We start from the raw sequence: 13,838 nt of genomic DNA, 5'->3' as shown, positions 1-13,838 counted from the left end.
CTAGAACGTGCTCTGACCATTCAATCAAAGGATGTGGAAATGCCATCGTGTTTAGATGCCTGCAAGACACCTGCCACCTCGGAGTGGCTAAATTGCAGTCTGATTGGTTAAAGCGACAGCGTCAGTCAACATAGAGTTTATACTGAAAAATGCCTCCAGTGCTCACAATGAAGGCCTTACAGCAATACTTGATGTGACAGCTGAAATCTGATAAGATAAAAACTCAAATGTAGCAGCAGCAGACCCGAGAGCAACGCTATAAAAGGAAGAGTATAGATGTATGGGAGAAATTTTGTACATTTTAATGTATAATGGACAATAGACCAAGGTCAATGGTTCTGATAGAGTTTAGGTGAAAAGAGAAGACCTTGCTGGCCCTAGCGGCTTGCTACTGCTACTAATAAAACAAATATGTTGAAAAAAATGTATAGATCATGATATTAAATGTTAGTTTAGATCATGGCCTTAAGGGAAAATGCCCATTAGATCATATTTGAGAAAATCTCCTCAGAAAACTGTGATACGATCAGGAATGCACGTCTATATATCACTTTCCAGACACTTAAACTCCTTCACTTCCTGCTAACATCTTACAAATGTACTGACAGCAATTAATAGAACACAATCTGATCAATGCTTCGGAAAATTCCCTGTAAAATAGTTGCGGTTTTTCATCTGGGTCACCTATTGAATACAAAATCATGGCTGAAAGCTCTAATCAAGGGAAAAGGAAATCAATATAAAGAGTGCAGGCTATTATCAGCCATTATTGCACAAATTCTCCAAGTGTGAGCAAGGGATTTTCTGGTTTTTGCTTCCCATGTGCTGTATTCTGTCATTGGTCTGTTATCCTGCTGTGTTCACCTGTTCTAGGTTTCTCCTTAATAATTTTGATGATTATTTTGAAGTTAATTCACTAATATTTGAAAATCAGAAGCAACCAACTTTTGATATAGTAAGAAAATAATGTTGTGATCACGAGAAAACAATAACGAAAAAATATTATAATGCATGGCCTCTTAGGACTTCTGTAGCTTTGTGAAAATTGTTAAAAATTTTAATATTAAAAAAAAAAGAATTGCAGGTAATAATAGTTTATCAAGTCTGACTTTTCTGTATCTTGTATATCCCTGATCTAATTTTGTTTTTCATGCTTTATGTAAATGCTGTGGGTCTCTTTATTTTACCCCGTGTCTAATTATACATTATCTGCAAATGCATTATCCTCAAAACTCTATCATCCTCTCGAATAACACTATATAGACAAAACCAATGCAATCAAGCTGTATGTCGATCTTTCCCAAATTGTTACCACAAAGTTAAAGGCACACAGTTGCATAGGATGTCTTTGGAAGTGGTAGCATTAGGTTTTTCATTCATTCGAACCAGGAGACCCAAACCTGTTCCACCAATACCCCTATGCACTAAGTGAGCTCCATTAAGATATGGTTAACATGGGTTAAAGTGGAAGACCATGATTGGCCTGCTGCGTGCTCAAAAAGCAAATACCAATCAGGTGTCCACAAACTTTGGTCTATATAGTGTATATAGTATGTGTTAAGAATTGCGGAATTGAGACAGTTTAGCAGCTTTAGCTATTCTTGATGTATTTGCATGGAATCCAGTGATACACATTTGCTTATAAAATTCCTATGCATGCTGCTTGAGGTCGATTCACAGAATGCAAATTCTACACCTAATCAATTGCCACATATCAATAAAGTCAACTTACAATGATTTTAACTTGTGCAGTTTGTCAAAATGGTCCGCTTGCAGCTCCTGAATTGGGTTATACGAAATATTCCTGTGAAGCGAAAGAAAAAAGAAACTGCTTTAAAATGGCCAACATTCATCTCACAGCTGATGGTGGCTCGAGTTGATGGGAATTGTGCAATATTGTGACTGAGAGCGGTTCAGGCTGGCTGACGGTTCAAGTATATGGCTGACGGTATAGTGATAAGAATGACAAAGAAGGAAAGTGAGAGACTCCAAGTAAAGGACTTACAGCTGCAGCAATTCCCCCAGATTGACAAACAGATCCGGTGAGATTTTCCCAATTCTGTTACTGGATAAGTCTCTGCAGGAGAAATGCAGGTAGAAATGACTTGACTTTGGATGCTTTGAGAAGCAATGTAATCAGACGAAGGGATATTGTCGGCACCCTTTATACAATCAACGAAATAACTAATTATTACATCTGGTTCGTGTTGGAATGGTATTATAATATTATCTTCCTTAAAAAAGGAGCAACTTTATTTACACCTTTTAATATAGCTATTAGGGTGTAACGGTACATCAAAGCGAAATTTTTCGGTACAGAGCTTTCGGTTTGGTACACACGTTTACCGAATGCGAACGTTTATACGTGCGGAACATAGTTAAAATCTGAGTTCCCTTTAGGAACATATTAAGTAGCGTTAAATTTAAATTATTAAATTTTTGGTATAAAAAAAAAAGAAACCCCAGTTAGCAGGTACAGTAGCTGTGGCTGCTCACTTCGTACCGAAAAAATAAATTGTGCACGAAAATGCTACAGAATCCATAGCATTAGCCACTAACCAGGAAGTGGCTAACGGCTAACGCTTGCACTATGGATTCTTTTATGTTTTTTTAAATAGTGAACAGTTAAGTAGATCATATTTGGAGAATAAATATTAAATGTTAAACACCAGTGTTGGGCAGTAACGTGTTACTTTTGACAGTAACTAATACTGTAACGCGTTACTTTAAAAAATAAAGTAACTTCGTTACCGTTAGCGTATGGTGCGTTACCCGTTACTTTTTTTTAATTCATTAATTTCGCTGAAGTGTAGACTACAGTCTAACCTGCTTACAGCAGCGTTGCATTGTAGGATGTGTGGATAAACCACTGTAAACACGAAGAAGACGCACTGTGGGCGTGTCTCCGTTTATTCAGGTCTGTGCAGCAATAATGGCGAGTCGAGGCGAGAGCAAGACGAGTTTCTCAAAGTGGAAATACGCTCATTATTTCACTTTAGTTGAGCATAAAGACAAAAACTTTTTAGTCAAAGTAAGCTGTGTCTTTCTGGTTCGAAGCTCGTATCTACTGCGATAAACAGCAACTCCAATCTGTTGAAGCTCCCGAATGGGTTTAACATATGTACCGTTGATGTTCGCAAATGCTAATAATAATAAACAAACGACAAGGATTTTTATGTATTTCATTTCTCCCCCCTGACAGTACCGTAATTGAACCGAACCGTGACATGAAAAAAACGAGGTACGGACCGAACCGAGCATTTTCTGTACTGTTACATCCCTAATATCTATATATTTTGGCCTGCAAAACACTAAGTTTTCAAAATTCCATTTATGCTTTCTTCTCACAGCTCATATTTCCGTTTTTCATTGTATATAAAAGTAGATAAAAGCAAATGCACATATTATGATCAAGAAGGAAATACCATTTCAGAATTACATACCTAGTTTTATGATTAATGCTTTGAAGCTGTTTTATGCTGTAGTTCCAGGGACTGGTATGTTAAATTCTGCCAAATATCAAACAATTTCTATGCAAAACCTGGCTGCCTCTGCAAGGAGGTTAAAATGTGCTAAATGATATTCCAGTAATTATCCTAAATAAATACAGAAATAGTTGTAGGATCACTGGTTTCAAAAATTATGTCCAGATTAATAGCATACTGAGAGCAGAAATCAATTCACACCTATGAATGTAAGCAAATCCTCCACCTTATTTGAGATGAAATGACATTAAAGGCTCAGTGTTGTTTTTCTCCCCAGGGGAGGCTTCATTAAATCTCAAATGTAGGGTGCCAAAAATTTTGAAAACAAAGTGTGTGTGTGTGTGTGTGTGTGTGTGTTTGTTTTTCTTTTTTTTTTGGGCAGTAGTGCTGCTTTAATCCTCATTTGTTTTTGCTCATATGGGGAATTTTAATTTCTCGCTCATTTTTGTGATGTTTTGGAATCGACTGTTTGAAGTTCAATGCTTTTTTTTTTTTTTTTGGTAGAAGAACAAATCTCATTTCACACTATGGCTGGTGAAAAAGAACTGGGCCAAATTTTTCTGACTGTAGGACTTATGAGCAAATGGGGCCGAGAGATTTCTTAATTTGGTTCTTAAAAATAAAAAAAAAACAGGTCAGGCTTTAAACTCTGAAGAATATTTTGTGTTGATTATTTCTGCAAAACTGCATTGTGGGAGATCAGAACGACTCGGAACGTACAGCTCGCCAAGCTTGCGCAGCAGAGAGAACGCTTGTTCATGGATATGACTGATCCTGTTTCTTTGAAGGACTCTGTAAAAAAAAGAGAGACACAGAAAATGAGAGAGGACGAAAGTAGACAGATGAAAAACAGGCAAAGAAAGTAGAAAAAGAGAGAAAAGGACAGCAAGAAGAAATGAGATAGACGAAAAGAGTGAAAAGAAAAGAAGCACAAGATTGAAGTTGAATTGAATTTATGAATATACTATGTGACAGTGAAACAGACAAACCTATATGTTATATACAACTTACAGTATATACACTACACGTACAAAAGAATTGTGACACCCAACCTTTCCAGATAAAGGTGCTTCTTTCCCAAACTGTTGCATAAAGTTGGAGGAACACAATTGTATACGATTTCTTTGAATGCTGTAACATTAAATTTTCCCTTCACTTGAACTAGGAGACCCAAACCTGTTCCAGCATGACAATGCACCAGTGCACAAAGCCAGCTCCATGAAGATCTGCTTTACATGTGTTGGAGTGAAAACTCTTGAGTGTCCTTCTATAAAGATCTGATCATTTTGGATCGTTTGGCTGCAATTTTAATAAAACGTTCTTGCACTTGCATCAGTCTCAGCTATCGTCAATACTCGATATATACATGACAAACATTTCTATGTAAAGTAAACAGCAAAATCATTAAAAAGGTTAAATAACACTTAAAATACACCCCAACAGCATGTCAGTTACTGGACACAAACAGCATGAACTTCATTAACATTGACCAATAAATACAAATTCTGAATTCTCACACAAGTGAAAATATTACAATTCAATAATGAAATGTGCAGAAAGAGTAGAAAACTGTCTGTGCCGGCGATGGGAAACGTACTTACAGCACAGTGAGCATGCTACAGGAACAGAATGTTCTGTTGTCAACAATCTCAATTTGATTTCCTTCCATATCTCTGCAAACACACACACACACACGTGTATTATCAGTGAATTATTTTCATAGATTTGTCATGACATCATTAATGGTGAAATCTGAAGATACTAAAAGAAAAATTCATGTTTATTGCTATTCAATCTTTATTATATTTGGGTGCAAAAGTTTACACATATTCAAAAGATGAATATGTGCCAATTAAGTGTATATCCATTGAAGAACAATGTGCTAATGATAATAAAAAATATCAAACATTAGACAAAATCAGCTGCATTGACCCCTTATCTGTTTTGCATTGGTAATGACAATAGAGGCATGTGCTGAAACAGAGCACTGAAGCAATATGGTAAATATTCACACTCTTGGCATTAAACATAAACTGGCAGTTATTTTAAGACTTCAAACTTACAGCCAATTCAGTCGCGGCATCTCCAGGCATACGTCCTCCACGTTTGTCAGAGCGTTGTTCAAAAGAACCCTGCAACAATGCGTTACATGGCACACGATCACAATTGAAGCCATTTTAACACATCACTGACTGACACATTCCTGTCCCTTTAAAAGAGCTAAAAAAAAGCAACAATTAGAGGACAAAAAAACGTAATGCAGCATGAGAGAGAGATTCAAGGTGAGGAAGTAAGTCAGTGAGTACCTGAGTAAGGAAGTAAGAGATTGCATAAATAAAAGTGTGTTGGTACGTAACAAAGTTAGTGAGTGAGTAAATAGTAAGTAGGTAAGTAAGCAAGTAGGTGAAGAACTGAACAAGTCAGTAATTGAGTTGGTAATTACATAAGTAGATGAGTAAGTAAGTAGGTGAGTAACTGAGTAAGTAAGTATTTAAGTAATTGCATTGGTAGATGAGTAAGTAAAATGGTGAGAAACTAAATAGGTAAGTAAGTGACTGAGAAATTATATAATTAAGTAATGACATAAGTAGATCATAAGTAAGTAGGTGAGACACTGCGTATGTATGTAAATAAATAAGTAATTACATAAGTAGATGAGTAAGTAGAATGGTGAGTAACTAAGTAATGTAAAAGGATGAGTAAGTAAATAATAACGTAAGTGTATGAGTAAGTAAGTATGTGAGTATTTAAGTAAGTAAATAAATGAATATGTAATTAATTATGTAAATAGATAAGTAAGTAAGTAAATAAATGAATATGTAATTAATTATGTAAATAGATAAGTAAGTAAGTAAATAAATGAATATGTAATTAATTATGTAAATAGATAAGTAAGTAAGTAAATAAATGAATATGTAATTAGTTATGTAAATAGATAAGTAAGTAAGTAAATAAATGAATATGTAATTAATTATGTAAATAGATAAGTAAGTAAGTAAATTAATGCGTATGTAATTATTCATGTAAATAGATAAGTAAGTAAGTAAATTAATGCGTATGTAATTAATTATGTAAATAGATGAGTAAGTAAGTAGGTGAGTGGTGAGTACAAATAATGTAAATAGATGAGTAAGTAATTGAATAAATAAGAAATTTCATAAGCAGATAAGTAAGTAGGTAAGTAACTGAGTGAGTAGGTAAGTAACTGAGTGAGTAGGTAAGTAGGTAAGTAACTGAGTGAGTAGGTAAGTAACTGAGTGAGTAGGTAAGTAACTGAGTGAGTAGGTAAGTAAGTAAGCAAATAGGTAAGTAAATAAATAAATAGATAAATGGTTAAGTGAGTTATTAAGTAAGTAGGTAAGTAAGTCAGTAACTAAGTGAATAAATAATGTAAGTAAATGAATAAATAGGTCACTAATTAATATAAATAAGTAATTAAGTAAATTAATGAGTAAGTAGGTGAATAACTGAATGAGAAATTAAATGAGTGAGTGAGTAAATAAGGGAGTAAATAGCTGAGTAATTGAATAACTAAGTGATTAAGTGAGTAAATAGCTGAGTAAGTAAGCAAGTAGGTAAGTAAGTTAATAAGCAAGTAGATGCGTAAGTAAGCAAGTGAGTAATTCAGTAAATAAGCAAGTGAGGAAATAATTATTTATGTAAGAAGACATAACCTCTATATAACCTCTTCCTCTGTAAAGCTGCATTGGGACAATGTCCATTGTTAAAATCACTATACAAATAAAACTGAATTAAATAGATTATTAAGTAAGTAGGTGAGTAATTAAGTAAGAAAAAGGGTAATCTAGTAAGTAAGTAGGTGAGAAGATAAGTATTAGCATTTAAACATATAATTACAATTACACATATCTGTTTTTGAAAATCTTAAAAAAAATAAAATAAAAAATAAGAGGACAATTAAAACTCACAGCAGCACGAGGGAGCTCAAGCCTGAAAAGGTCAGTGAGGAAATGTGGTGGATTTTATTGTTTTCCAGAATCCTGTGAATGAATAAAAAAAAATGTTAAGAAGCTCATTAATAAACATTAAAATATCAAAGAATAGCATTTGTTTTAAAGCGCAGGTTCATTGTACACCAATCAATGCATGAAGGCTATTAAAAAGATTTAATCAGAGGACATAGTCATGGGACAGCTTTCAGAGCCAGCGTTCGTTCGTTCGTTTGTGTAGTGTGACGTGTATGAGCTGAGCCGGCGTGATTATAAAATGAACGAGTCAATTAATTGCTGTATGATAACACTAATAAAAAAGAGACAAGTTCTGATTAGTGGCAACTTTTTAGCATCTTCCTTAGATGTCTGAGTCGAACACAAATACAGAAATTGAAGTGCTTACAGCCACTCCAGTTTATGCAGGTCCTGAAATACTCCTGGCATCAGGCTGGAGATTCGATTATGGCTCAAATACCTGAGAAAACAAAAAGACAACGTTTATAATAATCAGTCTGCATTAGAAAAAGTTTTATTTCACCATTGCTGATTCCTCTGTTGAGAACTAGTAAAACGGTTTGTACATTCAAGTTGAGTATTAAATAGTGAGTAAGTTTATCAACATATGCGTTAGTATACAAAAGGTACGAGTTATATGTTTTGTTCAGTAACATTTTTGTAACACGTGAACAGAGAACAGTCACAGGGGGCACCCGTGAGTTTATTTCCCAGCCTATTCTCCAAACTCATCCTTTTGATGCCAATAAAGAGATCCAGCACGAATTCGCAAATGGGGCATGACAATTTTCGAAAAAGGACACATTCCAGAAGTAGCAGAAACGCTGGGAGTACAAGGGGACTATTTTGAAGGTGATAGTCTGTAAATGTAGATAAAGTACTTTCCTGTAAACAGAGCTAGTCTCAAAACCAGAGCTAGTCTTTTTTTATACCATCTCGTACAGATGCTAACCAATCATGGGCATCTGTGAGAACTTGTATGATGAAGAGGGCAGAAAGCTCATATAGTGTGGTAGTAAGATACATCATCTTGTAATGCAACAGGAGCAGCAGTTATTTAACAAGGTGACTTATTGGAAAACAACATATTTCTTTCCTCTTGCCTGGCCAGTAGTTGTCATATGATAAGCCAATGCTGACTTGTGAATTGGAACATTTGGCTAATTGGGAAATAAGGAAAAATCCCCCCAAAATATTATTCGGCAGAAAACGAGAATTTCTCCTCTCAGCTCTTCTCAAATGTCAGCATGTACTAGTGATTTTGAAAGGCAACGAGATTTGAAGTGTTTCTTATATCTGATTCTTAAAAGCAGAAATGGCAAATAATGTCAAAACAAAATGCCCTTGATATGAAATTGTACCTCGGATTAAACAAGATTGTACAAGAAAAAAACACTACTGAATGTACCATGAAAAAGAGGCTCGATCAATAAAGATCATTTTAAGCACTTTAAACACTTTCTGGGTTGGCAATGATGTATTAAAGCAGACAAAGTGAACCTGTATAGAGTATAGTAGATGATAAGTGTGTAATGGTTGAAAGCGGAGCACTCACAGCCGTGTTAGGTTGTAAAGGCCTCGGAATGCGTAGGGTTCGACCACTTTGATGCGATTGTGCTGTAGGTAGCTGAAAGAAGTGTTAAAGTCTTAAGAGAAATCACAGAGGCAAGATCAGCATGGTGAAAGGCAAAATCTCGTAAAATCTACATTATATGGAGAAAAGTGATGAGACACCTGACTTTTCCAGCCATACGTGGTTCTTTCCCAAATTGGTACCACAATGTTGGAGGCACACAATTGTATTAGATTCCTCTGGATGTGGTAGCATTGCATTTTCCCTTTATTTAAACAAAGAAACCTAATCCTGTTCCAGCATGACAATGTCCCTGTGCACAAAGCCAGCTTAATGGGTTGTAGTGCTGTAGTGTACTGCTGTATACTCAACCTCACCTCAACATGACTGAACATCTTTGGAAAGTTATCTATCTATCTATCTATCTATCTATCTATCTATCTATCTATCTATCTATCTATCTATCTATCTGTCTATCTGTCTGTCTGTCTGTCTGTCTGTCTGTCTGTCTGTCTGTCTGTCTGTATCTGTCTGTCTGTCTGTCTGTCTGTCTGTCTGTCTGTCTGTCTGTCTGTCTGTCTGTCAAAATAGGGACTAAATGTCAAATGGGATGTGAAATCTTATAGTCAGGTGTCCACTGACTTTTGTCCATAGACTATATTAGGAGTAAAACACTTGGAGGATGCTGATGATAAAAACTGTGAAATTGTAATTTGTAAGACGTCGTGTACGACTTTGTTCTCGTATCCTTAAGGCAGAGCGTTTCTATCGGGATTAGTAAGCGTGTTCCTGCCCCATGGGGAGAAACTATTCCAGCTTCAAGTGTCTCATTAAAGAAAAAACACATTTATCTCTATCTAACTAATCCTTCTTTCATAGGTTACCAGTACTTTTATCTCTATTGAATACCAATCAAATTCTTACTATCTTCTTCTTACTATCTTCCCAATGACTTTCTTTTGTGCACTTGATATAAAATGAGACCAAGATGCAGTAAAATGATGATGCATGATGGAGGTTCTTACAGCTTCTGAAGATTTCTGTACTTAATAAACATGTCAGCATTCAGCTTCCTTAACCGGTTCCTTTGCAAAGACCTGGGGCGAGAGACATAAAGAGAGACAGAGAGTGAGTAAAAGACAGAGAAAGAATGATTAAAAAAAAAGTGGAAAAAGAGATAAAGGTGTGAAGCAAAGCATTCCTGTAGTCAGCTTTCTGTCTCAAATCCTTCTCAAATAAACCATTAAATCAGCCTGATTCTTATTTTAATTTTAGAATGAGGAAAAAAAACCCAATATATTTCAGGAAAATTGGTTGAACCTCAGCACTGGAATTACCAACTTCAGTTATATAGTATTTGGAAGCTCTGTATCTGAATTTGTGAACTTTGAAAAGAACTAAATGATTTGAAGCTTTATTATGCTTGAAATATCAGTTTTGCAGGAATCTTGCATCACACGAAATCCATGCTTTTACAGTACATGCTCTTTATTTCTCTCTCGAAAGCTTCATATCTCATACTTCACAAGAATAAAAACATCTCACTCGAGACGTATGTTAGAACAAAAAACCCTCTGGTAAAGACGAAACCGTCTTTACCTTTACAAAAAACAACAAAAGTAAGATGTGAGATGCCTTTTTTCTCCTCAGCAGTTGACAATGGTCAGTTTTCTCGGTGTTAGAGTGTTTTTAAGTTTAATCCTTTTCTCTACTTATTTTATCACTGAACCAGAAACAGACACTAAAACAGAGCGTGTCTACTCGTGAACCGGCGCCCGTTGCCACATACATGTAAACTGTAAAGTTAATACATTATGGTACTCGAAATTACTCTGTTTTGCTAAATTATGCAAATTGTTTCAATTATTAACTACTCCCACCCTATAATGATTCTTTAAGACTCCTGGGTAGGCTAGGCCATGTCTCGACTTACGATATTTTCAAGGTACGATGGTGTCATTGTAACACATCTCCAGGGAATTCCTGTATTTGAAAGTCATACATGCTGCTTTTGTATAATCAATCATATAATCAAACATTGTATGTTTTGTATAATCAAAAACTGCAAATAAATTTAGAATAGGGTTCGTATCCAATCGTATTCATAACTTTTAATACAGCTAGTAATCAAGTGTCAACACAGAAATATTAACCTGCCCATGTAAAGAACTATAAGGAACTCTAAATATATCCTGGGGGAAATGTGTACGGTGCTGAAAAAAATGAAGGATTGAGGTAATTCAGTCCGTGTTGCAGCTGGTAAGGTTGCTGCCTTGCTGCCTCTTGGCTCCTGGTTCGGCAGTGTGTGCTGTGTGGCGTATCTGACAGGCGTGACATTAATTCCAGCTGAATGTGTACCGATCACTGACAGACTCTGTGTTCGCTCTTAAAGCAAGCAACTGCTCGTAAACACCTTTTAAGCACTTGGCGATGCCTTGATCTCTCCTGCAGTGATCTAACATCCTCTCTGACTTCTGAGCAGTGAAAGCCTGTAACGACTCACACACACACACACACACACACACACACACACACACACACACACACACACACACACACACACACACACACACAATATTCAAGCCACCCCAATGAGCATGATGAAGAGGAACTCACATCATGGTGACGTTCGTTGATACCGTAGGGACGTCTTTAAAGTGAGCACCGTTGCAGTCGAGCTCCAAATCCCTACACTGACACTCCGCTGGTACGAGTCCAAGTACTGAGAACGAGGACAGAAAGAAGAAATACAGAAAGACAAGAGAGATGTTAGGGACACTAGCGTAGCTCCATGTTTACTGAGTTTTAAAAGAAAGAATATCCACACCAGTCGAAAGTTTTCTAATGAAAGCATCACACTGTCCCGAGATTCTAGTAATGAGGATAAGAGCAAATTTATTCAAGACGCTTACAAGTTGCACATTCATGAATTTGTGGGGACACTGCTACTTTATACTTGCGCTTTTATTTATTTTTTATTTTTTAAGTTTTCTCACACGATTAATTTATTAGTGCATACCAAGGCATATGTTTTCTGTCATATACTTGCATGGTTACATTATTTTATACTTTTAAAAAACCCATAATTTTATTTTTCTACCTATTTTATTTTATTTTTTTTTGCAAATGATTAATTTCCGATTTTATATACATATACAACTCCATGTTATTCCTTTATTCTTTTCTGTTTATTTTTTATTTTATCCAAAAGTGGTTTATACATTTTTATTTACATGAATTTTTTCATACTAAGTCATTGCACATATAACCCAAATTTCATAAATCCATAATCTGTTCGCAATAATATATAAAACACATATCAAATGTTTAAACTGAGAACATACCATTTTAAGGAAAAACATTTTTATTTGAAAATAAAGATACAATAATTATACTCAGTCATTTTACTGGCCTCTTGTCAATTAACCAGTCTTAACCACTAAGCAACCACCTAATCTAATGACTAAAAGGTCATGATTTCAAATCCCAACACCACCACTACCACAGTGCCCATGCTGGGCCCTTGAGCAAGGCCCTGAACCTTCAACTGCTTAGTTGTGTAAAGAAGAGAAATTTAGATTTATAGGTTTTCTGCTAATTGTCATAAACGTAAATTGAAGAAATTATTTATTAAAACTCTTTATTTTATGATGACATGACCATGTGCTGACAGCAAACACAAATCAGACCTTATTTTGGTTTATTCTGCATAAATGTGACTTAAACACAAATGTTGCTCAACATAATATTCCCTAATATTAATTCCCTAATGTTGTTGTTTTTTTAGGTAAAATTTGATGGATGAAAAGACAGAGAGATGGACTGTTTGAAGGATGGATGGATGGATGGATGGATGGATGGATGGATGGATGGATGGATGGATGGAAATACAGACATGCATATTGAGAGATGTTTGGATGGATTGATAAAAAGATTATGTTGACTTGCTGTAATTCTAACCTGTAACCTGGTGGATAGACAGATGCATAGATTTAAATATGGATGGAAACAGATGGACAGATGGGCATAGTAATGGATAGATAGATAGACAGATGGACAGAGAGAAAAAGAGAGAGAGAGAGAGAGAGATAGAGAGAGAGAGGGAGGGATAAAGAGGGAGAGAGAGAAAAAATGGCCATTGATGGATGAATGGCATGACAAAAAAACAGACAAACAATAAAACAGATAGACAGACAGACAGATTGAAGACTGGAAAAACTGGAAGGATTGACAAATTGAATTGATAGACGGATGAATAGATGAAATTTACAGAAAGAGGTAAACATAGATAGATAGATAGATAGATAGATAGATAGATAGATAGATAGATAGATAGATAGATAGATAGATAGATAGATAGATAGATAGATAGATAGATAGATAGATAGATAGATAGATAGATAGATAGATAGAAGGATGAAAAGCATTTTCCCAGATCACTTTAATCATGCCAGTTTTAGAAGATTGAATTTTGGATCATTACTCACAGCAGGTGGTTGATTTTCTTCCAGCGTCTTTACTGGGCATCCCAAAATATTTGTCAAACAAATGAGGCCAGCCATTGTTGTCTCCTGAAAAATGATGCAATCATGTGTCAAGCTACTAAAATCCCCTCATTGAAAAAAATAGCCTGTAGTGTTTCGGACCCCACAGATGTGTTTTATCAGTGTCCCCTAATAACACTTGCTCTCTAAACACTTCAAGTTCTGTTTTGGTTCTTCTCACCTCCATGTTGGAGAGCCTGAATTTGGAATCCATGCTGCTGAAAACTAATTTGTGGGGTCCTGGTAATCATTTCGCACAGCCTGCTGA

At 35.5% G+C, this 13,838-nt stretch overlaps 1 protein-coding gene and 1 long non-coding RNA gene across 4 annotated transcripts in view; both read right to left on the bottom strand.

Annotated features, from left to right (window-relative positions):
- The window catches only part of LOC310736835, a 237,456-nt gene that overhangs the window by 12,595 nt on the left and 211,023 nt on the right, over positions 1 to 13,838 (bottom strand). The window lies entirely within an intron of this gene.
- Positions 1 to 13,838, bottom strand: part of rxfp1 (relaxin family peptide receptor 1) — a 46,755-nt gene that overhangs the window by 10,923 nt on the left and 21,994 nt on the right. For 2 of the 3 annotated variants that reach the window (XM_083560596.1, XM_083560597.1), the window contains 11 exons: positions 13,514 to 13,597; positions 11,643 to 11,748; positions 10,052 to 10,123; positions 9,009 to 9,080; positions 7,842 to 7,913; positions 7,415 to 7,486; positions 5,549 to 5,617; positions 5,087 to 5,158; positions 4,206 to 4,277; positions 2,006 to 2,077; positions 1,733 to 1,804 (listed from right to left, as the gene is read on the bottom strand). In XM_083560596.1, the coding sequence (XP_083416722.1) occupies positions 1,733 to 1,804; positions 2,006 to 2,077; positions 4,206 to 4,277; positions 5,087 to 5,158; positions 5,549 to 5,617; positions 7,415 to 7,486; positions 7,842 to 7,913; positions 9,009 to 9,080; positions 10,052 to 10,123; positions 11,643 to 11,748; positions 13,514 to 13,597 (835 nt within the window). Of the gene's footprint in view, positions 1 to 1,732; positions 1,805 to 2,005; positions 2,078 to 4,205; positions 4,278 to 5,086; positions 5,159 to 5,548; positions 5,618 to 7,414; positions 7,487 to 7,841; positions 7,914 to 9,008; positions 9,081 to 10,051; positions 10,124 to 11,439; positions 11,539 to 11,642; positions 11,749 to 13,513; positions 13,598 to 13,838 lie in introns of those variants that run through there. The other variant, XM_083560598.1, reaches the window with a different exon arrangement.

The sequence above is a fragment of the Silurus aristotelis genome, assembly GCF_946808225.1.
Source record: "Silurus aristotelis genome assembly, chromosome: 14".
NCBI classification, from domain to species: Eukaryota; Metazoa; Chordata; class Actinopteri; order Siluriformes; family Siluridae; genus Silurus; species Silurus aristotelis.
This window is presented reverse-complemented; position numbering and strand designations above follow the sequence as displayed.